The sequence below is a fragment of the Schistosoma mansoni genome, chromosome 2 (assembly GCF_000237925.1).
Source record: "Schistosoma mansoni strain Puerto Rico chromosome 2, complete genome".
NCBI lineage: Eukaryota > Metazoa > Platyhelminthes > Trematoda > Strigeidida > Schistosomatidae > Schistosoma > Schistosoma mansoni.
The window spans coordinates 27,726,752-27,752,588 of NC_031496.1; the positions used below are offsets into that span (position 1 = coordinate 27,726,752).

The 25,837-nt window shown below is 32.5% G+C and overlaps 2 protein-coding genes across 2 annotated transcripts in view; one reads left to right on the top strand and one right to left on the bottom strand.

Annotated features, from left to right (window-relative positions):
- The window catches only part of Smp_146080 (hypothetical protein), a gene marked incomplete at its 5' end in the record, with an annotated part of 42,568 nt that extends 36,487 nt beyond the window's left edge, over window positions 1-6,081 (top strand). The window contains 4 exons of the mRNA XM_018796274.1: window positions 907-1,011; window positions 1,777-1,880; window positions 3,906-3,996; window positions 5,516-6,081. Coding sequence (XP_018650503.1) covers window positions 907-1,011; window positions 1,777-1,880; window positions 3,906-3,996; window positions 5,516-5,584 — 369 coding nt within the window. The 3' untranslated portion in view covers window positions 5,585-6,081. The remainder of the gene's footprint in view (window positions 1-906; window positions 1,012-1,776; window positions 1,881-3,905; window positions 3,997-5,515) is intronic.
- Window positions 6,082-18,760: 12,679 nt separating this feature from the next.
- The window catches only part of Smp_208000 (putative rab geranylgeranyl transferase alpha subunit), a gene marked incomplete at both ends in the record, with an annotated part of 22,266 nt that continues 15,189 nt past the window's right edge, over window positions 18,761-25,837 (bottom strand). The window contains 3 exons of the mRNA XM_018796275.1: window positions 18,761-18,875; window positions 21,820-21,971; window positions 24,413-24,610. Coding sequence (XP_018650504.1) covers window positions 18,761-18,875; window positions 21,820-21,971; window positions 24,413-24,610 — 465 coding nt within the window. The remainder of the gene's footprint in view (window positions 18,876-21,819; window positions 21,972-24,412; window positions 24,611-25,837) is intronic.

Genomic DNA, 25,837 nt, shown 5'->3' on the forward strand with positions numbered 1-25,837 from the left:
GACAAGAAAAACAAAGAAATATTATAAGGATTATGGTTGGAAGATAAAAATTTCATTATAAAAACTAATTAAGCGTCCATTAATAAAAATCATCATCACGGAAAACAACACACACTGTTGATCCTTAAACTCTGGTATCTTTATCGACTCGTGTTAGGTAGCACTAAATCTAACGTTTAGACAAATATCAAAAGCTTTATACGGAAAAATGTTGTTGAATCATTTATACCAATCAGTCCAGAAGAATGATTAACTATTTGATTGGATTATAAAAACTACACAACATTATGAGTTAAAAATTAGAAATACGGAAACTTTTACCTCATCAGCCGACTGTTTAAACTGGTATTATATAATTAAAACATTTTTTTATCAGTCAATAAACGTTTCATTCTATTATCAGGATTATCTATCATGTATATCTACTATCATTAGGAGGAGCATTGTTATTGTCTACACTGTTCCACAGTAGTATCCGATACTTAATCCTGATTGAAAAGGTCAATCACAGTTTACACAACGTTACAAAACTAAAAAGATTCACATTTTATTCTTCAAATGTTAAATATAAACTCTTGAGCTTTATTAGGCTAGGATGAAAGAATTATCCTTTAGTCTATCATTTTATATAGTCTAAATCATGAGTCAATTGAAGCTAAACCATCATGGAAAACCTGGTGGTTGTCTAGCTTCAATTGACTCATGGTTTCAACTATATAAAATTACTAAAATCTCCTCAAAACCCCTTTTAAATATTCAATTTTTTTTGGGGTATTTTATATCGCATGGATATTTAGTGAGAAGGTAAATACCTTTTGAAGTGAAAATTTGCACATTTTAGTGAGTAAAATAACTTTATAGATGGTATATATCTATATATTCTGTGTATTTTGATTTTCATCATAGGGTCGTTTACTGGTTACTGGTGAAGATGCTGAAGAAATACAATATTTTTCGATCTATATCAACAAATATAATATAATTCAAGATATAACCTGCTTATCTACAAAGGTAAAATAGTATTTATATACTACTTATAATACTTTTTTATTTCATATGCAAAATAATGTTGAAACTATTATTAACTGTAAGTGAATTCAATCATCTGATGTAGGTAGGATGATTTTCAATCTTTTGTAAACACTGATTTAGTATCAATCTTTATTTACTTTTGAAGTTTAGATTACCAAATAATTATATAATTGAGAGCGATTGATTGTAGATCTGAGTTAAATTAATTTGATATGGTGTATGAACACTCTGGTTTTATAGGCGGAAATTTTTCAGGTACACTGCTGAGGAGTCCCACAATGGGACGAAACGGCCGTCCAGTGCTTTCAGGTTTTCCATGGTGATCTAGCTTCAATTGACTCATGATCTTAACTATAAAAAAACATTTATAAAAACCTAAAGTTAACGATAAGTGAAATTCCATACCCAATCTTTGTGTTATTTTAATGTGACCAGCAAAGATTATAAATTCGTATGAACATTTGCTTCCCAACTAATTTTCTCAGTGGAAAAATATCTTATAACGTTTATTATCTATTTGACTCAACAGTCCGAAGGGTATATATGTATATATCAATGAGTTGATGTATATTTTGTTGTGTTTTCCCAATACAATTCTCTGTTCTTTACTAGTCTTCGCACTTACATAGCAGACTGGGTGTATATATAGCAAAAATGTTTATCAATATGAGAATAAAGCAACACCTTGATATAACAATTATTAGATTGACAAAAAATTAATATTCTCTTTCGATCTCTCTATAGGAATTCCCTGCTGAGAACTATATACAACTATTCAATTTACATGAATCCCTTTTAAATCACTTAGTGTCAAGATTTGATGAAGGTTTAATTCATGATTTCTATGAGTAAGTGCTTCACAACTTCCTGGTTTTTTTCCTAACTGTTAAATTGCAATCTTGCTCAGTTTCATTTACTTAATAGTTTACTGTAGGTAGCTAAGTTACAATTTGGAACTCCTAATAAGATAGTAAGTTTACCTCAATCCCTCAAGTCTGTGCTCAGCCTAATTCTTAACAAGATTGACAAAACTAACTGTTTTTCATCATATTAGTTCTGAATCAGAAAGAAGAATCAATTTAAATTTCGAAACCGTAATCACTCAGCTCAGTTGTTACTATGTAGTTTGGTATAATCCTGGAAACTTAGTTAGTTTAAATAGATCTGAACGAAAAGTTTACCTCTAAAATCCTGTTGTCGCAAAGTCAGGTATTCATAAACAAATCAGTACATTGTACAGATATACATGGATCCAAGGTCCTACACTTCATGTTAACATAGATATAGGAATCAGAACAGTGTTTGTATCAACTACAAGAAATACAAATGTTAAATGAGAAGTTCAAAGAGACAAAATAAGATCGAAAGAAATACTGTACTAGGCAGTACTGGAAAGCTGTTTCATCTTGATATGCGATTTCTTAGTATTTTTATATCCTTTACCTCAACTCCATTAGACGCAATACATTTAAGTCTCACAAGTAGCTTTGAATTTTTGGACCACTGAATTGCCATTCAGTGACACATTCTTTTTTAAATTCAGTAATTTTAACTTTAGAAAAGTATTTTAAAAAAATTAATACCAATTATGACCCACATTACATTTTTAGATAAGCAGATAACAAAATTGAATCGTCTTTTAACAGTCATAATATAAAACAGGGGTAACGATGCCTTGCGTAGTATTGCTTTTATTTAAATGATTCTTAATGAAGTGCTTATATAGTCATATTTGTAGGTTAATTAATACACTTAAATTTATTAATAAAATCAAATATTATGTAATTGTACCATTGGAAAAAAACTCATTTCATTATTTCTAAACAATGAACACTTTCTGTTATACTGTTGTGTGGTCTACTTATATCCATATAAGTAGTATATGGTGAGGATCAGACATAGAATGTATTTTGGCAGAAGATCGATAAGGAACGAACAGAAATGAAGCGCAACCAGTACGAAAATGCATAAACAATGAAATCAGAAAAGACGGACTGATATTCGCAGAAGGAACAGTTAAGATTGAGACAATTGATTGTTATTTTGCAAATTAACTGTTGACTGTATGGTTATCAGGATTTGGTGAGATAGTCTGTAATTTGTGCTAATATACATTCGATTGTCCCTAGTCGTGTTCTTGTTCACTACAATACATTCATAAAAAAATTTACTTAGTATTGTTTGTTTCGATCTTCCCATTGATGTTCTTAGGACTGCAACTGGTCAGTCTCTAATTGGCATATGTGCATACTGTGCGTATTGCCTCGATATAGCCAAAATTCACAAGCATTATAAGCAAAGATGGATAGTGGCTAGCAGTGGAATCCAGGACGCGCGTTTCGTCCTATTTGGGACTCGTCAGCTGGATGTACCTGCATCTCAGGGTTGATGCTCACTCTGGGACTCGAAACCAGTACCTTTCGCTTCAAACGCCATCGCGTTATCCACTCGGTACTGAGTTGGAGTCCCAGAGTGAACATCAACTCTAAGATGCAGGTACATTCAGCTGACGGGTCCCAAATAGGACGAAACGCGCGTACTGGGTTCCACTGCTAGCCACTATCCATCTATGCGTACATTCATAATAGTTTAAAAAATGTAGGTTTGATAAATTAATGATTCCAAATATTAAGTTCACACTTGTTACTTTTGATAAATATTTCAACTATATAGTTTTATTTTATCATAGTTGAACATTAATTAACTAGCAGTTGCCATGGAACTAAAAAAAATCTTAAGAATCTGATAATTCTATTTAATGAATAATATTGATATGTTGTTTTTTATATGCTACTAAATGTTTACTAATTAGTAGTATCCAAATTATATTTTATACGATAATCAAAATTGTGCATTTTTCTTTTAATTTTCAGTTACTTTAATGATACATGGTCTTTAGCAATTTATCATGATCGTTTTACTGATTTCAAGTCCGAAATACGTAGCCTAATTAACACATGTTCGGTAAGAAACGGTTAAGAATAAATGAGTACTTCAGTTTCTGATGACAGTTTTTTGTTTTTGTCATAGCTATATTACCAATTTGACCATGTTTAGTACTTCTTTGCTCATTTAATAAGGCTACACGAATGAAGTTATGAATTTTACAGTCTTGGATGACTGAATGAATTTAGATAGAGTTTGAGTTAAAACCAGGAAACACTGGATCGTTGTTTTGTCCATGTACCTGACTTATCAGTTGTGAGGATTCACGACTCTATCAGAAGGTAAAATCAATAATTACAGGATTGACGATTAGGTTGGCACCTACTAGTTTTATTGTTGATTTTAGTTATCCAATATGGTGAAGTCTTATACTAAAAAAAGGTTGATTTCCAATACTTTCTTGTTTTCAGTGACTTTCTTATTGTGGTCACTGATATAAAAGTATAAAATTCAAAATCTCTATAACACCTAATACTGAAATTATGAAATTCGCGTTTTACATTTAAAGCTCCACTTCAAACTTTAATTTCATCTAATGATGTTTATCACAGTGATATTTTAACTAATTTGTAAGAAAGATAAACCACTTTTCATTATCATTATGTGTTTTCCAATGACTATTAATTTTCCGGAATAGTTACATATATCATTGAAATTTATGACATAATTAATAAGATTTAGACTACTGATAAACTAAAGGCCAAATACTTTACTGAATGGAAACTTTTATATAATTATATAACTTACTAATTGAGTTAAACATTAAACCCCTTTTTCTAATGAGATATATTTTGCTTAAATTTTTAAAAATTGGGTAAAAATGTCTATGAGAAACAGTTTGAAGGAACTTTATCAACATACCATCGCTATATATAAAAACATTGTGTAATGAAATAACTTTGTAAATGATAAGTTAACTATTCATTCTTGTGATACTACTTACATATATTTTCGTATTATCATATGAAATCCATTTTGAGAATTATACAGTCGAATCTCAACAACTGAGTTAACAGTTTGAAATTAAGCTTTTATTAATTAATGTAGTACTATCCATTATTCTGTAGACTTTAGAACAATGCTAACAATCAATGAATATCAGTTTGCTATAATACCAAGTTCCATATCGACATTTATAAAGAATAGAAAGGGGAGATAATTTACTGCTTAAAAGTAAGCTAGTGGCTATCTGGACTCAGTAGCTGAAAGAGTAGCTCGATGAGGTTTGAAGTGAACAGTACTGTGTTCGAGTCCCGAAGTGAATATGAACTATGGGATTCAGGTAGATTCAGTTTATTAGTTTCCAATAGGGTGAAACATGTCTTCTGGATTCCACTGCTAACCACCATCTGTCTCTGCTTATAATTCCGTGTAATTTTTCCTTAAATTAGATATCTAATCAAAATAGTGAAAAGCTAGCTACAACAGCAATTACCATACTAACCCGATCGATAAAATTTGCCTCCTTTAATCTACTCATTATATATATATATACCGATTTATTTGTAAATGTTTATGTTAATTCAACATTTTACAGCCTACAACGACAAATGAATCACTAGGGGAAAAATTACGAACAATAATTAAAGAAAAAGATGAGGTATGAAATAATTTTGAAATTATTGACTGGAGAATTCAGTTTATAAGTTAATTCTTAACTTCGATAGAGAGAATAAAAATATTTCAAGCATTTTTATTTTCATTAACTGGAAAAATTAATTCAATCTTTAACAATCAAAGAGGAACTTTTAAGTTTTATGTGTAGTATCGTTTGACATGTTAAACCTATATACTTCATTCTAGTTACTGGCTAAGCCAATTCACCTATACATTGAGTCATCTTTTGATCTTGTTCATTATTCACTTATTAACCTTGACTACCTTTTATATGAGCGCATGTGTATGTGCCCTTCGTATCCTATTCATCATATGTCTGTCATTCATTTTTGTCTGCTTATAAATATTGAGTAATGCTTGCTCATAGCGAGTTGGCTTCCCAGCCATCTCCACTATGCATCATCTTTGCTTCGCTCGCTTACACTTGCTCATGTGCCCACAGCTTTCTGGTCTGCATCAATCATCAATAAAAATATAGTTGCCGCTTCCTTTTGCCTTCTGATTTTATACACCGTTAAGATTGGTTTAATAACGGTTATCGAAGCTATCAACTATCGAAGCACGGCACTACATATGTTAGAAGTTTCTAGCATACAGTTTTATCATTAATAGTAAGATTTTTTAATTAACCAATTTCACTTTGAATAGGGTCTTCGTGCTATTCATCAGTCTTCTGAGTCTTATTTATTTTTATTTATTTATTTAAACACATAAACATTGGTACAAGCGGGCACCAAATGTTGATGCACTACACTTCGTCATTCGTTTGGTGTGAGGGATAGAATACTACCTAGGCACCCAAACCAAAGCAGGTGGTTTTCTTCTGAGGTCACTCCCCGATCCTTTGACCTAGAGGTCTAATCTAGTAGGCAATGAAGCAAGGTTAAGAGACCTGGGTTTCGTGCTAAATAGCATTCATCAGTAAGTTGCACATACAATCGTAAAGCAGTTAATGTTACCCTTCAGGTCTTGACAAGAGTCATCCATTGACACAATCTAAGCTGTTACCATTGAGCTGTTCTGGCCATGACTGATCTCCTGTAAAACTGAGATATATTTACAATTGATTGATTACTGGATAGTAACTAACTTTATGTTTATTTAGCCTTTTCGAATGTTAATTAAGTTTTATCGATCTAATTGGGATGTTAACAATAGCCTAATTAATTCGACATAGAGTGTACTATTTTGAAATGCTAAATGCTTTGAGTTAGTCAATAGGAAACCTTGAATAGATACTGAATAACGGATAGTAACAAAGTAAGCTAAAACAAAATATCCAGTGCTTACTACTTTATACCTGTTTTACAGTTTATATCGATTCTCAATGAAAATCTTCTTTCATTACTTATTGTTTGAACAGGTTTCATTGAATGATTTTCAAGAATTAAAACGATTATATAACAATGAGTATAAGAAAGAAGTAGAACAACGTTTAATTAAATTCATTATGTTTAATTACAATTTATTATCAATGTATGCTAAACCTGATCTTGTTTAAAACAAAATATGATGCAATTTTAAAAAAGAAGAAGAAAAAAAAAACAAAAAAGATAGTGATACTACTAATATGGAACCAATCAAACCAATAAAATCAATGACGAAATTTGTATTCTCTACCAAGTATATTTTCCAAAAGAAAACATACTTGGATTATATATGACAAAAAATGTAACACAAATTAAATGAATAAAATAATAAATATTTCCCGTTTTTCAATAATTAATCTACCAACAGGACACGAAGGGGTTAATATTAAATAACTATTACAGATATATAGTCAAAGAAGAATAATAAGTTAGATACAGTTTATAACATAATATATTTTAAACAGTCAAGTCATGCACTATAATTGTTATTGTTTTCAAGAACTTTCCTCTACAGTATAAGATTTCCACTTGTTTGTTTATTTATTTATCTAAAAACATAAATATTCCTACAAAGGGGCACCAGATACATATGCGCCGCACAAATCTCATTTGATTTGTGTGAGGGCTGTGATACTGCCCAGGTGCCCAAACCGAAGCAGGTGGTTTTCTTAGAAGGCTACACCTCGAGCCTTTGACCTAAAGATCTGATTCACAAGGCAGTAGAGCATCGTGAGGAGATGCAGTTCCATGGTAACCGGTGACCAACGATTGATTCATGCGTCATTTTTCTCCCTCAGAATACTGCAGCCCATGTGCACCATTGGTTTGGAATCAGGGTTTTCCAACTCCCCTAGTTGGATGCGCTGTGTCTACCAACCCGGTTATAGCGCCGGACATTCGCTTTCCGTTCTCTCAATTTCGTAAACAACACCCCCGCGACGAGAAGGCAGTTAGTAGGACTTCCCTGGCAGAGGCTATATACGCGTGGCCATATGAGAGCATTTCGAGAGGGAGGGCGGACTCTTCCCACTCTCGGCCGTACCCGGGCATTTGAAGGCTTTCACTTGTTATTTTGATGTGAATAAACTATGACAACTCGAATTGATACACAGTTGCACAAAGATCCTGAATTATTAATGTCTATCCCTGAAGGAAAGCATAATCTCATTATATGTTATGATCTCACCAATTAGTTGATAGATTTCATTTGTTTGTACCGTTTCCATATTGATTTGAACATACTATAAAATGTTCCTCTAGTGGTATAAAAAATTAGTTAAATCTTGTCATTGTTTCAGTGCGATACATAATGACATATTCAGAATTAGCATTTAATGTGTCAATAATCGATAACATGACATAAGTGGTTTAAGTTGTTTTGGGGAGATAAATAAAAAACTCTAAATTTAGATTTTTTGTTGTTGTGTTCTCGGAATCTAGAGACCTCAGAACCTTTGAAATCCTTTTATTGAGCGACAAGTTATTTACAATTGTTTCACGGTTTTTTTTGTTGATTGATCCCAACTACCTTAGGTACGCAACTGTAGAGTGTAAAATTAAGTCACTTAAACCAGTGATCACCAATAAATCAATATAATTCAGTTACTACCGATGGCTACTGAGGGATGAATTAGTTTATAAAGTTTATGGCTAGGATATATTTAAAACGAAAATAAATGATTAACACTTTTATTAATTTTACAGTTTCTGAGAATGAATGTTTTGATGATAGTAATAAATTATATAGGCGTGATTGTATTAACGTAAGAGAAATTAAAATCATTAACCTGGAAAGTGTTACAGTGAAGACTCAAGAACAATATATTAGTTCATCGATCCTCTTCGTAACCAAAGTTACCTATCAACTCGATTTTTTCACTTAACGCGAATGTAGGTTCACCAAGCATGATGTGGACTTTTGGCTGAAATAAGAGTAGTCCAAAAAAATAAGGATGAAGAATTTAAGTCATATTTATCGATTGATGATCTAAGTCACGTCGCCAGATAGGGATTTGATTTTTTTAAGCTCATGTTATCATGGTAATTAAATCGTAATCAATGGCTTTGGGTGTTTATTAATATGACTCGAAATCTGTCACAGGGATGCACTAGTATTCATTCTTTATCTTAAATATCACTTCTGACACTTCATGCGTCGTTCGTATTTGTTCTTTTTAAACTCAATTCCCTGTGTTTAGATTTCCACTTAAGTTGGGGATTACTTCGTTTTCTTTGCTTTACATCCGACTAAATTCCTCACATGTATTGATGTAAGGTGTGGTAGCGTGGACCCTATGCTAATAATAACAGACTAACCAAAGCAATTACATATTGTCATTATATTAGTTTGACCTATTAAGAAGAATAACGATTTTCGTTCACCTTTACCGAAAGAATGAACCGTGTAACTTCATCTGATTATATATAACGTGGCTCGTGGTAAATTTTTTTAGGTGAAGTGTAGAAACGTTGGGTGAGGATGTATTTCCCTAACAATTCCATCTCCTTTTTGAAAGCCACGAATAAATGGAATTTCAGTTTGACATTATCAGATTTTAAGTAACTTTGTTATTTTTTTTCAGGTAAGTGAAAATAACAATCTTTTTACTGTGAACAAGTTATTTTTCTTCTAATTAATCATAAAAGAAGAAAAGATTGTATATCTTGAGATTCTGACATCAGTACTGTCTTGACTTCATTGTGGGAATTTCTTGGTTAGTAGTGATATCAACTTAAAGTGGAGAAAATCGCTTTTACAAATATTCTAATACCATCTTGGTTGTAAAAACGTCAGGAATAAACTGTAAGCTATTCAGTTCTATTCAGTTTCCTATAAGTCATGATTTCTCTTCAGCTGTTTATCACCTACAAGCATTCGTAATGACCATTAACAACCAATGTACGTACTTTATATCATATTAAAAAAGATTAGTTGTTGAAAACGAATTGACTTCGTTATGAACGAGGGATGAATGAACCATGAAATATAAATACTCTGTTTAATTTCTTATTTTATACTCAGGCCGACATCGGTGAGTAAAGTTAGTCATTAGAAAGCCGAATGCGACGTGAGTTGAAAATATTTATTTCAGACATTCGTTTATTCAGGTAGGCTATAAGAAGTACAGCTTGGAGAAGGATTTCTCTATCTATTCAATTTTATCAAACGTGTCTTTAAATCAATATTTATAGTCAGACAGACAAAAATAAACTAAAAACAAGTAACAGTTAGAGTAAGTAATAAACAAACATGCGCAAAACATATTCTCACGTGAAACAATTAAGGTTACTAGTGTATGATTGATTGGAGTAAATATAGATGTGCATAATAACTCAAAGAAATCAGTTTAATTTTCTTCTCCAAAGGTTAGAATATACCACGTAGGTGTCATGAGGATTTCATATAGGCAGCATGTATAAGGAAGAATTATAAAATGTTTAGGTGAATAAATGTTTACGTCACTAAATGTGGAAATTCCGTAAAATAAGAAAACAATTATGTAGTATATAAACAGGGAAATTCATGACATTTTTTACGTAATAACAACCGTAAAATAGGGTAATCTGATAAGATGAAATGAGTAAAACTTAAAAACTGAAACAATGAACAAAACGGACTTACAGTTGAGTACATCAAGTAAGATGTTATATCACTTAATAATGGAAAGCTTAAGTTACCATCGTAGTTAGAGATTTTCAACTGTATCCTATTAAATACACAAGTTCGGCCTCAACCTTTTAGTAATGATACCCTTAGCAAAACCTAGTAAATCCGAAGTTTTCTGACCATTGATTATTGTAAACAGCTTTGAAATACCAGTATTTTATTCACTTTCAAGTAGATGATGTAAAATCGCACTATGGAAAATGTGTTTACCCTTTAATCTCAGTTGTTACAGAACGTTCTCCGGGCTGCGAACATGTAAATCGGAAACTACAGTTGAAATTTAAATGAGGTTCAGATTCGTACACTTTGTTTGTCTCAGCAAGCAGTTGGTTTGACAAAACGAGACCAGTTTAACGTCTGGATAAGTTGTTTTAAACATACAAGTACTAAATTAATTATACTAGTTATTTCATCACCTGTGAAGCTAAGCTGTAGAAATACTGGCTTTTCCTCATGTGTAGCACATTCTGGTCTCTTTGTTCTTGTTTCCCTATTCTTACTGATGAATTATTATGTGTAAACATTATCTCGCAAACACTATTCAGTCATGATTACTTTTCCTCAAGTTTTGTACTCCGAACGCAGTCACAGCACATAACAGAATAGTTTTCTAAGTAAGATATTTTGTAGCCCATTGGGCAGAAACTATTGAAACTTAAATAAACATCATTTCAAGTATTTTTTTTTGATAAATAGATCTTTCTTCATGATTATCTGAATGGAGTTGAATGACAACATTAAGAAAAAGAAATTTATCGTATTCCTGGTCAATGGTAAACCGGATATTTCAGCGTATCTTATTGAGAAGAATTGATGTATGAGATGCAAGTGCATACCCTACATTCTTTAATTCTTGCATATTTGTTGTTCTCATCCCATAATTATCCACTAATATGATATAATATTTGCACATTGGTTGTAAGAAGCTGAAGATAAATCACGAAGTAAATGAATCTCTTTCATTATCCTGAGTTTTCTGTTTTTGATAGAATCAAACTTGTGAATGGGAATAGTTATTTGAGACTCCTAATTCTATAGTTGGATAATAATTATATATAGTATCCAAAGTCCATTTATGTAATAAAGAAACACATCCTTTATATAATGTCTGAGTAAGGAAGAGGTTCAGGGAGATTGTGAATACTGAAGAGATTGATTAACGTGTACAAACGTACTGATACTCTGAATTTTATTATGAACAAGTAGTTACATCACTCGTAATCTTATCGATACGACTGAATATATCTGAGACGACCTAGTAAAAGCCAGACTCTATTATTTACTACATTTTACCAAATGTCTAACATCTATTGACTGAACCATAAATGACACTATATGTTACAAATGGAATGTCTAAGTTACAAAATCAAACATCTACTACATTATTTTATGAATGTTTCACTTCGTGGTGCATAATTTCAGACATCACATGTATACTTTAAACATCACTAACTGGAAGTGTAATTATATCAACTAATTATTCCATTTCACCATGAAAATTCTCGGAACGTGGAAACGTTCAAAGTCATACATTCCTTATGTAGTAATTTCAAAGACAGTGAACAGAAAGAAGAAAAAACAATTCTAAACACAAGCTATGAAGATTATTTAATCAGATGAAATCTGGAATAGTATAGAGAAGTTTAGATTGTAATTTTGGTCAGAAAAGAATAATCATATACTATGTATAATGCTAATCAAATTATTAATTCATTAAATCTCAGCAAGTGAATTTGAAGTAAATCCAACATTTCAAGGAAAGTTCCTTGAAAAAGCTTTGACAAGATTGCCAGGCAAAATGTTGGATTTACGTCAAATTCATTTGCTGAGATTTTACAAATATATTATTCCTATTCTTAATGTCTTACATCAACTCGGCGCTCAAATACTGTGAAACTGTTCGCTCTAATTTAGACGAAAGTTCCTATACAAATGATTAATTATTTAAATATAAAAAGAAACATCTTTAAATGGAAAGTATAATTTCTTTTTCTCTTATTCTTGATCGAAATAAGGAATTTTATTTTGTTTTCCATACATTGAAAAGACGTCCGATGAACGAATGGTAATAGTGTAAGTAACCACACTGAACTACTTAAACTCTACCTTCTTGATAAATGATGAAGAATGGGTATAGCTAGCTAGTTGTTGGATTCATAATATTGATCATTTTAGCTGACGAAATCAAACATTATTTTCATAGTCTTTACCAATCAAATTTATGCACTATAAATAAAAATGTATCCAAGACTGTTGTTTAATGCCAAATAAGTAGATAAATAGACTGACAGATCAGATTGTAATATATTTTAAAAATCGAGTGATTTTGTTTTCGAAGGCATTTGTCTTCACGAAAGATTTGTGTGTGAACAACTATTGAAAACCATGAAAACAACCATTTCATCATAGTTTTAGATGACTCTACAGTGTACATTTCTAACCTTATCTAAATTCTTATCATTTATTAACAAAGAACTTTATTAGAAGCAAAGATGGATAGTGGCTAGCAGTGACATCCAGGACGCGCGTTTCGTCCTATTTGCGACTCGTCAGCTGGATGTATCTGCATCTCAGAGTTGGTGTTCACTCTGGGACTCGAACCCAGTACCGTCTGCTTCAAACGTCATGGCATTATCCACTCAGCTACTGATTCAACTAAACAATACCAAGTGAATTTAAACTTCACCTCATTGAGCAAACAAGTGGCTATCAGGACTCAGCAGCTAAGTGGATTACACGATAGCACTTATAATGCTTATAATGTTTGTGAATTAAGGCTATATCGAGGCAATATTCACAGTATACACATATGCCAATAAGAGACTGATCAACTGCACTCCTAAACATCAATGGGAAGATTCAAGCAAACAATACCTAGTGAATTTGAACTTCACTAAAGTTTCGATATAGATGTTCTGAAGTTCTTAAAAGAAATTCACACCTGTATATTTAACCAAGTCAGGTAATAAACGGAAGCTATCCAATAACAATAAATGTGGATGATACTATTTCACAAATTGACTTGATGATATGTCGTAACATTAAAAAACACAGAAGTGTAAGAATATAACACGTAACACAATTCTCCTAATGTTAGAAATTTAAGCTAAAGTATACTTCCATTAAAGTATGAAATTCAAAGAAATATTCTCGAAAATCGATGAGACAATAATAAAGATAAAACATATCGTTATGAATTCAGCAAAATTACGTACACAACTCTTCGTAGTAAAATACTTTTATCACGAACTAGCATCAGCATGTAAGCTATCGAAAACGAGAAAGTAATGGATACCTATGGAACGCCTTCTTGTCACGAAATAGCGTGTCACTTTTCTCAAAGTTCCAGAACCTGACTTCCATTTAGGAAAGCTGACTAACTGAATGGCAGTTTCTCTATCTTTTACACACTAAATATGTCTCAAAGTCTTTAGTATGAAGGAGTATATGGCTCTTAAGTTTAGTGCACTTAAAAGTGAGGAATTTACTTCTTAATACGAAATGACTCTGCTACTGAAGAAACGGATGTGTACAAAAGTTTCGATAACTCAGTATTACTTCTTAAAATTCTATATTTCAGAGTCAGTCAGTCGCAACGTAAAACCTAGTACATATGTACATTAATTCAAATTACCATATCCAATTAGCACAGAGAGATAAAATCGTCAGGCCAAATCCCAAAATTCTAGAGGTAGTAATAGCATAAGTGGTGATAGAAAAGATTAAGTATCAAAGATAAGATTCAAGAAAATATAAATTAATGAAATAAAAGCAAAAGTAGTTATAAAGAATTTACTTTATTTTGTCCAACCAATAATCAGCTGTTATCTAAACCCACAAAGTTATTTACACCATTTGAATTAAATCAGATCAAATAACCGTTATAAAGTCAATCAACAGATTAGTTAAACTAAATAGTAAGGTAAAATTCCTTATGAAAATTTTAAATCGTTTGAATAATAGAGTAAAGTGATAATAACATATTTTACTTTGATGATAAATACATATCGGATGATTATGTCTATAAAATTACAATGTACAAATAAACGACATTTTAGGCAGAAATGGCTATCAAAGGGATCGAAGACGCGCGTTTCATCCTGTTCAGAACGATATAACACAGGATTACCTGTGTTATATCGATTGGGTGCGTTCTTGCCCAGTTAATATATATGACGTTATGAGACTGCCAATTAGAGAGCAGTGAATTATCGATCGGTCCAGTGATATACAAAAACCGTACGAGCAGTCTTGATTACTTATCAGTCCTGCTATCTGCCTATTCCAGTCAGTTAAGTCCAAAACATCAATAACAGCCTCTGCAATATGAATCATTATCCTCAAACATACTGAGTTTATATACCAAACAAACTGACCACATCGTACCATAAAATAGAAAACATTTGTACAAGATTTGGCCAAATGTGGTTGCGAATAGAGGGAACAGTAATTAATAGACTGGATATAACTCAGGAATAGTAAATCGTACAGTAATAGTTTATGGGTCGAAATAAAGCTCATAATAAAAGGAACATTAATATGAATACTTAAGTTACTTAACAATTATACAATAGGAAATATACATATCATATTGGTCCATAAATAGTTCTCTAAGTTATCATTCATAAATCTCCAAGGGATAATAACAACCTGCATCCCATGGTTGATCTTCAGTCCGGTACTCGAATCCAGTATGCACTTGTGCCAATAAGAAACTGAACTATGGAAGCCCTAAATATCAATGGGAAGATTCAAACAACTAATAAAAAATAATAATTAAACATCGTTTTGTTATCATCACTATTATTAATAACATCTCATTTAAACACTAAACATCGGAACATTGTGATTAGTTTTACTAAACGAATTGTCAGTTATGATCACATGTTAGAAACAGAGTTTCATAATGTCTATTACTCACTAACTAACTAATGAAATATGAAACGAAACTTTGGTATGATTTCCATATTCAATAAAATTTACAGGTAACTAAATATTGGCAAATAGTTTTCCGTTTCTTCATATTTGACAGTTTTATGTTGTTTTTGTTTTTTTTTAAATTGAAGTTCATATCTCGACAGTCATTACGTTTACAGTTGGTGTTAAATAAAAGGAAATAAGATGCCAAAACCGAAATTCTTGAAAACTGATCATTAGGAGTTAATCTATCATTTTAAATGTCATCTATTTTACATATTTGTATGTGTCGCTCATATTAAACTCTCTTGGATCATATTAATATTAGTTGAATAACTTTATGTCGTTATTATCAGTCTTGACAAATATACTTAGAAACAATACATTGATTGAAAGTTAGATGACAGACAGATTTAAGGAAACCCTAAAGTATCATTACCCGTCAGAGTAACAATCAGTGAACTAGAAATTTTTTCGTGTAATCATTATGAGTTAATAATGATTGAAGTGTTTTATTTTAGTAGGTAATTGATTTCGACAATCCAAATATGTGATATGTTCACGCTAATTGAAACTTTCTAGCCAGACATCATTTTATTTGAAATTTCAAAATAAAACTACTATTTAAAACATATCAAACTAAACGTCATAATATCTGTAAAACAACCTTAAAGATATCCACGACAATCAGCTTACAAATAGAGAGAAACCATCCATCTTTGTTTATAGAGAGAAACATTTTAGTCACCTACATAACTATACAGATTTATTAAGGATGCAAGTAAGTCTTCTTGAACGATAGTGATCAATTCAAGACAGATGTACCGAATTCAAAGACTACCTATTGCATAAAGATTTAAACAGCGAAAAGATTAACTTGATTAACGCAATAGGAGTAGGCCGATGTTTAGTGTATAAACCGTGTACAATATATCTCTATTACAGATAAGTTTATACATGTTAGGTAGAACAAAAGTGAATATATAGCACTAAATATATGACGATCAATCAACTTGATGTTCTAGCTATTTATCATCAGGATGGAATGTAAACGGCGTCTTTCTAGTTATAGTCATTGAACAATCAAAGGCATTCCTGTAAATTGTAGTCGCTAAAACAAAAACACTATCAGTAATCAGGTAGAGTGAATCTCCCCGTAACTAAATGAGCCATACTTAAGCAAATTGTATCAAACTAACTGAAACATTAGCTGGGATTGTTCATCATTTTACTTCAATTCCTTCAGTTAGCCTACTAATACAAATGAAATCAAAAATCAACATATATGAACAGTATAAACAATGACTGACTCTCTCATTTAAACCAAAGATAGTGCTATTATAAATTTTTTACCACATTGACTATTTTTCTATATGATTATTACGAATGTCAGCACAAAATGCTCGTACTGTCCATACGATAAACTGTTGAACACTGGCTGGTGAGACTATAATTTATGGACGACGTTCGAGCGATGCTAAAGTGAGAATGTCCACCTACAAACTAGGACCAAATGAGGGTTGTAAACCAGTGTGAAGAATTAGAATTATGATTTATAGTTGATGGTTAGTGTTAGGAATTAGATTTAGGGTTTTTATTACAAGCTGAAAAAAGATGATCATGCCAATACGCTATTTAGCCAAATGAACGAATGAATTTCATGCCAAAATCGTAGTCCTGTTCCCTCATATCTGATTGGTTCGTTTAAATATTAAAGACTCACCCAGCTGTTAATGTTATGCATTTTGATTTCATTTTTAGAAATATATCTGTACTAAATCATTCATTTTCATGATATTAATCCGCCTAATACTTAAACAACTTGTAGGCAAATTTTTATTTTGAACGTGTTGAAAATGAAACCAAACACTTTAGAATTATCACATGCATTTCTCAATCAGATACTCTAGCGACAGGAACCCCAACAGACACTGATAGACACTGGATACCAAGGAAGTCCGAAGGCCACAGAAAACCTGCTATCAAGCTGCAAGTAGACCCGAAGAAAAATTCTTATATCTCGAAAGGGGGGCGGTGTTGGGATGATCCTAAAAATTTCTCGTAATAGACATGACAAGCTTAGGAAAAAAGCATTTTATCCAATCAGCGTTTGATTAGAAGTCTTGCTAGAAATATGGCAAAAATAAAAAGTCACATGTCGAGTTTCTGATTGGCTGATTTCTAAACTGCTACTATGTTTAGTAGTATTCTAGAATTTTCAGGAAAACCCAAGGACTTCTAAAATACTATAAAAACCCTATATTTTCTGTACATAAATAAACCTTTGGAGTAAAGTGCTTCTCGTATATTTTGCGCCTTTTCTCTCGTATTCACGTAGCTGTGTAGTCCTAGTTTGAGGGTTACGAGAATAGCTTAGGATCTGAATATAGCATTCAATCAACAAGACTTATCATCCTGTTGCCTTCTTTTTGAATAATCTTTCAGTATATCTATACCTGGAAGTTTTTTATTGATCTTTTGATAACCTCAAGTGTACGATAACCCCACATTATTAAACAATCTAAGGGATTACTGTAAATTATAATGGATAAAACAACGACTATCAAATTCATTTAATACTGTTTCTTTGAATCTTTCCATCGATGTGTCAGGATTGCAACTGGTCAGTCTCTAATTGGCATATGTGCATACTGTGTGTGTTGCCTCGATATAGCCTTAATTCACAAGCATGGTAAGCAGAGATGGATAGTGGCTAGCAGTGGAATCCAGGACGCGCGTTTCGTCCTATTTGGGACTCGTCAGCTGGATGTATCATTGTAAGTATAAATATGAGCTAGATCAGTTGAAAACTTTATTTGTAAATGCATGACAAAATACTATATACATGAATATCGTTGGTAAATTATACGAAAATAGATATGTAATCTGTAGAAATTATTAACGACTTTCAATAGCCTTAGTACTAGAAAAAGAAACAAAACAAAGGCTATAGTTTACCATGAAAAATAAATGAATAAAACGGAATATGAAAATTTGCTGTCAATGCAAGATGAACAATGAAAGGAACTCAGTGTTTATCCTTAATTTAAACAAACTATTTCACTGCTGGTTCAACGGGTAGTTCATAGAAAACAATAAGAAAAATAATACAGAGTTGGTAAAATATTGTAACGATTGAAACTACTCAAATAATCATAATCACAATGAATAAGTAGTAAATAACTTCTATTTTGGAATTTCATATATGATTTTAATCAAACTGTACAGTAGGTAAATTAAAAATAAATTTATCAAGAGGTCCATGACTAGTTGATGGGTTACTGTTTTCGGATTGTTTGCTTTCAAGTTTTTGTAATTTTGGCTTCCTTCAAAGAAAAGAGAAAAGTGATAGAATTGATTAGAGAAAAAAAGCAATAGGAACGAGTTATTCCTATGATTTTGAAATAAAAATTTGCTTTTATAATGATGATAGAGTAAACTATGACATTGACTTAAAGACTTTGATCTCAATAACTGAGTATGAATAATATGAAGTAAGCTTTTTTTGAACTTGAACTGAAATAAATGGACAGAGTGTAGTGGCTTGGTATTGAGACAATTCCTTAAGCTTAGTTTATCAATCATCTGAATCCTAATGGCATATAAATTCAGAAGGTAACACGAAGCGTCGACTACAGTTTATTATAACAGTAATATAACAAAATAAAAATAGAGAAAAAAACGTGTGAATAAAATGCATAGTACGAGAATAATATCGTTATATGAATATAATATGTAATAAGAGAAGTGTTATCAAGATAATTACGATAAAGAAATGATTCATGTAAATTGAGAAAGGTGGATGTGAAGATTAAGAAGAACGTAATAATAAAAAAATCACGAGGCTGGGGGTAAGAGGTCTATAATATTCAGTTTAGGTATCTGGTGATCTAGTAGTAGATCAACGTAAACATAGAGGCTGGATATACCTTTTCTGCATAGATAAGTTCGGCTTTTTGGAGTTGATCCAGATAGCTTCCGCTATATAGATTAGCCGTAGTCTATCTGCTTGAGGTAGATTCTTTGGAACTTGATAAAAAACAGAGAAAGCTTCCTCTATTTTAATATGATGGTCGCTATCTACCAATTGAGAAAGAATAGTACTGCTAATCTATTTAGTAACTCCCTTTCCCAACCACGCTAGCACATGTTCACAAACACACAAGGATGAAGTCCTCTGAGTACGACCTAAGTAAGTAGCTTCATAGGAACAGTAGAATCGGTATACAGACATGGAGGAGGCCATCATCGGTAACCTACCCTTGATTTGTTATGTAGGTTCTTGGTTAAGCCGAGAAAATTATATGTAACTTGGCGGCGAGAAACGTCCTTTCAACAGATCTTTTGAGTCGACGTGTTGAAATGTCACCCGCTATGTTCCCTTTATTTTTTTTTATTTAAACACACAAATATTGGTACAAGGAAGCACCAGATAAATATGCGCCTCACAAATCTCATTCGATTTGTGTGAAGGCTGTGATACTGCCCAGGTGCCCAGACTGAAGCAGGTGGTTTTCTTAGGGGGCCGCACCCCGAGCCTTTGACCTAAAGGTCTGATCCACAAGGCTGTGGAGCATCGTGAGGAGATGCAGTCCCATGGTAGCCGGTGACCAACAGTTGGTTCATACGTCATTCGTTCCTTCAGGATCCTGGAGCCCATGTGCACCATTGGTTTGGAATCAGGGTTCGCCAACTCCCCTAGGTGGATCCTCCACATCCACCAACCCGGTTAAAGCGCCGGACATTCGCTTTTCGTCCTCTCACTTTTGTGAACAACACCCCCGCCACGAGAAGGCAGTGAGTAGGACTTCCCTGGCAGAGGCTATATATTCGCGTGGCCATATGAGAGCATTTCGAGAGGGAGAGCAAACTCTCCCCACTCTCGGCCGTACCAGGGCATTTGGGGGCCTATGTTCCCTATAAAGTCTAGTTTCACATACAGGGTTTATTAACTGACTGAGTCACACTTTCTTTTTTTATTACCTTCTACTAGGAATTTTCCAACGAAATTATCTGCATAGCCGTTATTTCGTAACATGTTCTTTGATGTATCGATTTCGCTTTCTACACCACTTTCAGAACATAATAGATTGATTCAGAGAATGGCTCAAACCTAAGTAACTAGTGAATGAGTTAATTATTTTTATTTATATTTCATGATTTATCCACTTCTCAAAAGTTTGAGAGTAGGAGTACAATTGTCTCAGTTTTCATTCTAGTAACTATAACAAAAAGTAGAATTTTCTAACATACCATTTATTTACTTACGCCTGTTACTCCCAATGGAGCATAGGCCGCCGACCAGCATTCTCCAACCCACTCTGTCCTGGGCTTTCTTTTCTAGTTCTATCCAGTTTTTGTTCATTCTTCTCATGTCTGTCTCCATTTCTCGGTGTAATGTGTTCTTTGGTCTTCCTCTTCTCCTTTGACCTTCAGGATTCCATGTGAGTGCTTGTCTTGTGACGCAATTGGGTGATTTCCTCAAAGTGTGCCCTATCCACTTCCAGCGCTTCTTTCTGATTTCTTGATATTGACTATCTTTTCAGGCACGCCGTAGTGTCAAAGAAGCCTCCATAGTTTTGTCCTGTCGACGCTATCAAATGCTTTCTCGTAGTCAATGAAGTTGATGTAGAGTGATGAATTCCATTCAATTGATTGCGATTCGGTCTGTACACGATCGATCCTTACGAAATCCAGCCTGTTGATCTCGAAGTTGAGCGTCTACGGAATCCTTCATTCTGTTTAACAATACCCTGTTGAAGACTTTTCCTGGTATTGTTTACCATTATATTCCCTTGTCGTAGTTTCATTAAATTATAAGTAAGAACAACTAAATTAATTACGTAATTCGTTTAACTCAATTTCTTTCAATTCCATTTTTTTCCTATAAATCATTTTGATTACTATGTATTTTTATTTCATAATTAAGCGATACAATTTCTGCAAGCTACACATTAAACAGTTGACATTTACATTTTATCAAAATTACTCGAAGAGAATAATTAGATTATACTCAAAATTAGATTAGATTAGAAAACATAATATCCTCAATATAAATTATCATTGAAACATGACCAGTCACTGAATTGTTAAATGTTTATTTATTTAGACACATAAATATTGGTACAAAGGGGGCACAGAATACAAATGCGCCACACAAATCTCATTTGATTTATGCGAGGGCTGAGATACTGCCCGGGTGACCAAACAGAGGCAGGGAATTGTTAGATGAGGAATATATATATAATTAAGTTCAACGAATTATCTTACCGAATACCAATATCATTTGGTGATGAATTTAAATGATTAGACTGTGATATAGTTGAACAATGATCTCTTTCAGATAATTGATTTGTTAAAGTTTCTTTGACTACTTCTAAAATAGCTGATCTATTTAAACACTCGTCCAAATGATAATTGAACTATAAATGTAAAAACAATTTTAAAAAATAATTTGAATTACAAAAACTTATAAAATTAATTGAAATTAAATTAATATATGAGCCACACAAATCTCATTTGATTTGTGTGTGGGTTGTGATACTGCACAGGTGCCCAAACTGAACTAGGTGGTTCTCTTAGGGGGGCCACACCCCGAGCCTTTGACCTAAAGATCCGATCCACAAGGCAGTGGAGCATCGTAAGGAGGTGCAGTCCCATGGTAACCGGTGACCAACAATAGGTTCGTACTCCATTTGTTCCTTCAGGATACTGGAGCCCATGTACACCATCGATTTGGAATCAGGGTTTTCAGCTTTCCTAAGTGGATCCTCCATATCTACCAACCCGGTTAAGGCGCCAGACATTCGCTTTCGTCCTATCAATTTCGTAAACAACAGTAATGCCACGAGAAGGCAGTGAGTAGAACTTCCCTGGTAGTGGCTGTATACGCGTGGTTATATGTGAGCATTTCGAGGGGGAGAGCTAACTCTCCCCACCCTCGGCCGTACCAGGGCATTAGGGGGAATATGGATTAGAAAAAAATTATTTACAAATAAATCATTATTCTATTTCTAAGACAAATTTGTTGATTAATTGTGGTAGTTGATTTTTGATATTTTCTGGAAAGAAAGAGCTTGAACTAAACATTCAGGTGAAATGTTGAGTATTGTGATGAACGGCGTCCGAAATCCCTAACAGACTCTTTGAGCTAGAACGCAAGAGTGAGTGAGAAAGTGTATTGGACTACGGAATGAAATACACAAGTACTCACTCATATGTATGCTATTCTATCCATAGGAAATGGACCCATTGACTCCAATGAAATGCATTTGACCTTTAGAACACTTCTGATTGCCATCGATCGACCTTCTCATTAAGCTACTTCTGATTGGCTTTCCATATCATTGGATTTATTTATTTACTTAAATTTTTATATGATTTTTCTTCTTAATGTCTTACATTGATTCAACACTCAAGTACTGTAAAACTATTTATTTCAATTTAGGCGAAAGTTCTTTCAAATAATTATAAAAGTCTAGTAATCTTGACATTTAATGGAAAGAATATATTTCTAAAGTCTCAGCGAATGAATTTGAAGTAAATCCAACGTTTAGCCTGGCAATCCGGTCAAAGCTTTTTCAAGGAAATATAATCAAACATCAAAATTATTGAATATCACTCGCTGAGATTTTACAAATATATATTATTCCTATTTAATGTCTTACATCAACTCCGCGCCCAAATACTGTGAAACTATTCGCTCTACTTTAGACGAAAGGTCCTATATCTAGTAATCTTGGTTTTCTCAAACTTATTAAAAGAACTAATAGTCATCTGTTTATAATTTACAGCATATAAAAGAAATATGACAAGAACCTTTACTTAAAATTGAGTGGAAATTTAACAAGAATGTCATATGGCAATATAATTTAAACGATGACTACGAAACATATGGACAGACTTGACAAATTGTTGTGTCCTGTTATTGGGATTCAATACAGCCTAAGATATTACTGATCTACGGACGGAAATGATTGAAATACTGTATTACGATCGGTTCTCTTCAGAACTGACAACAGTCAAATGTACTCAACATATCAAACCTTGACAGCTAACACAGGTAACTTGATATTTGTATTATTACAAGCAACTCAAACGGAATCGATGCAAAAGTCGTCACTATAGTAGCAGGATATGACTTTCGAGTATGTAGCAGTTTAGCGAACTGAAAAATCATAGCAACCTATCAGAGGACAAATGTCATGAGGAAAGTGAAATTGATAGAAAATGTGAGAGCAATTATCGTTCCTGAAGAGATTTTAGCCTTTCTAATAAAATTTGACTATACTTGCGACCGCTTTAGTACAAATATCTAGACTGACTATAAAAATGACATTGCATAAAAAGAACAAAGGAATTTGTATACAATATAAAGTAAAAAATGGGTGAGAAAAATGACACTATTCACAAAAGCGTAGCCTTAAAATCAAAGAAAAAGATACACATTTTTCTTCTACTTTATCGCTTTGTTACTTATCATAAAATATTGATGTGATATATAAATAATTACATTTATATCACATTACAATTACTATAATTTCTTACATAAGCTGAATAGTTGCTAAGGTATTATTGCAAATTTCATAGACAGATTGGAATGTACACCAAATTGATTAATGATCAATTAATTCAACAAATTCTATCGGCTATAAGAATGAATAACACGACAGAAACTTGTTTATCGTGATATGTAAAACAATCTGAAAGTTTTCTTTTATTGACGTTGTTACATAGATATTTAAACAATTTAAAGTAATCATAATAATATGACCTTGATTTAAACAAATCTGTTAGAAGTAAAGGACATTTTAGTTCTTTGAAAAAACAAATTTTTTAAATATGTAAACTTAAACTGACTGACCTTGTCTTCTGAAGAAAATCGAAAATCTCTTTCACAGACGGGACATTTAAAAAAGTAACCAACATTGTTATTAAAAGATGAGGCTGATGCTAACGAGGATGACGACAGTTCAAGTGATAAATTTAATGAGATGGACGAAGATGGTGAACCAACTTCATTATCAGTAGGTAATGGAGCAGGTTTAGTCCATTGTGTAATCTGTATAATTTTATCAATAAAATTTTTGAAAGCATCTATGATACTTAATGAACAACATTGAATAGTTTATTCATAATTTGAAAAAATCAATCAAAAGAGATGGACGAAATGGTCATATCGCTTTGAAAATTGCCACTTTGTCATGTTCAAAGATTCAAATACGTTTGATCGAATTCTGTGTTGAATTTTATATAAAGAATCTGTCATATATCTAATAAGATGGTACATTGTAGTTTCATTTGTATAATTGTATGAATTTTGAATAGAAATAATAAAATACTTCTAATTAATCGTCTTATATCCAAAAGTTCTAAGTGGAAGCTCAGAAGGAAGTTCCACAAAGTATTACGCGTATAAATTACAATAGAGTATGTGATGATTCATAAGTAGTGTAGTAAACAAAACAGGACGAAGTGAAAAAATGAGAAGACAAACCAACAATTAGCAGATTTGTAAACTCAATTATAACCCAAATGCACCACTTATATATTTTGTGCTGAAGTGAGTAAAATCTGGGTTGTATGGATGAATAAACAATGTGGACAATATTACCTCAATCAGTGAACAAGATAAAACCAATCGTGAATCTACTCTCCAACAACACATATGAAATAAAGTTAGGAGATGACAAGTCAACTGAGAAAAGAAATGTAATTGTGATGCTCGAACCTATGACTTAAACACTAAAGTTGAGCTACATAAATCATAGTAATATCTTTAATTATTCTGAACACTCAAGAGTTATGATGAAAATAAATGCTTTCCAGTTTCAACATTCATTTAACACAAAATCATCATTCGAAGAATCTTCGATTTTAAGCTGCTGCTATTCATCTACTTAAATAATTAAGCAAAAACATCAAAACAGCTTTAGATGAATATCAAGCGTTATACGATTCAACTACGTGTTTGGAATAATATTAAAACAATAATGGTCCAAATTTATAATTCACACTCGCTCACTCATTGAAGAATAGTTTTTACCACCCATGAAGTCAGGTAGAAAGATACAATAAATGTAGAAAATAAGACAAATATTAAATTTACTTAGTATTGTTTGTTTGAATCTTCCCATCGATGTGTTAGGACTGCAACTGGTCAGTCTCTAATTGGCATATGTGCATACTGTGCGTATTGCCTCAATATAGCCTTAATTCACAAGCATGGTAAGCAGAGATGGATAGTGGCTAGCAGTGGAATCCAGGACGCGCGTTTCGTCCTATTTGG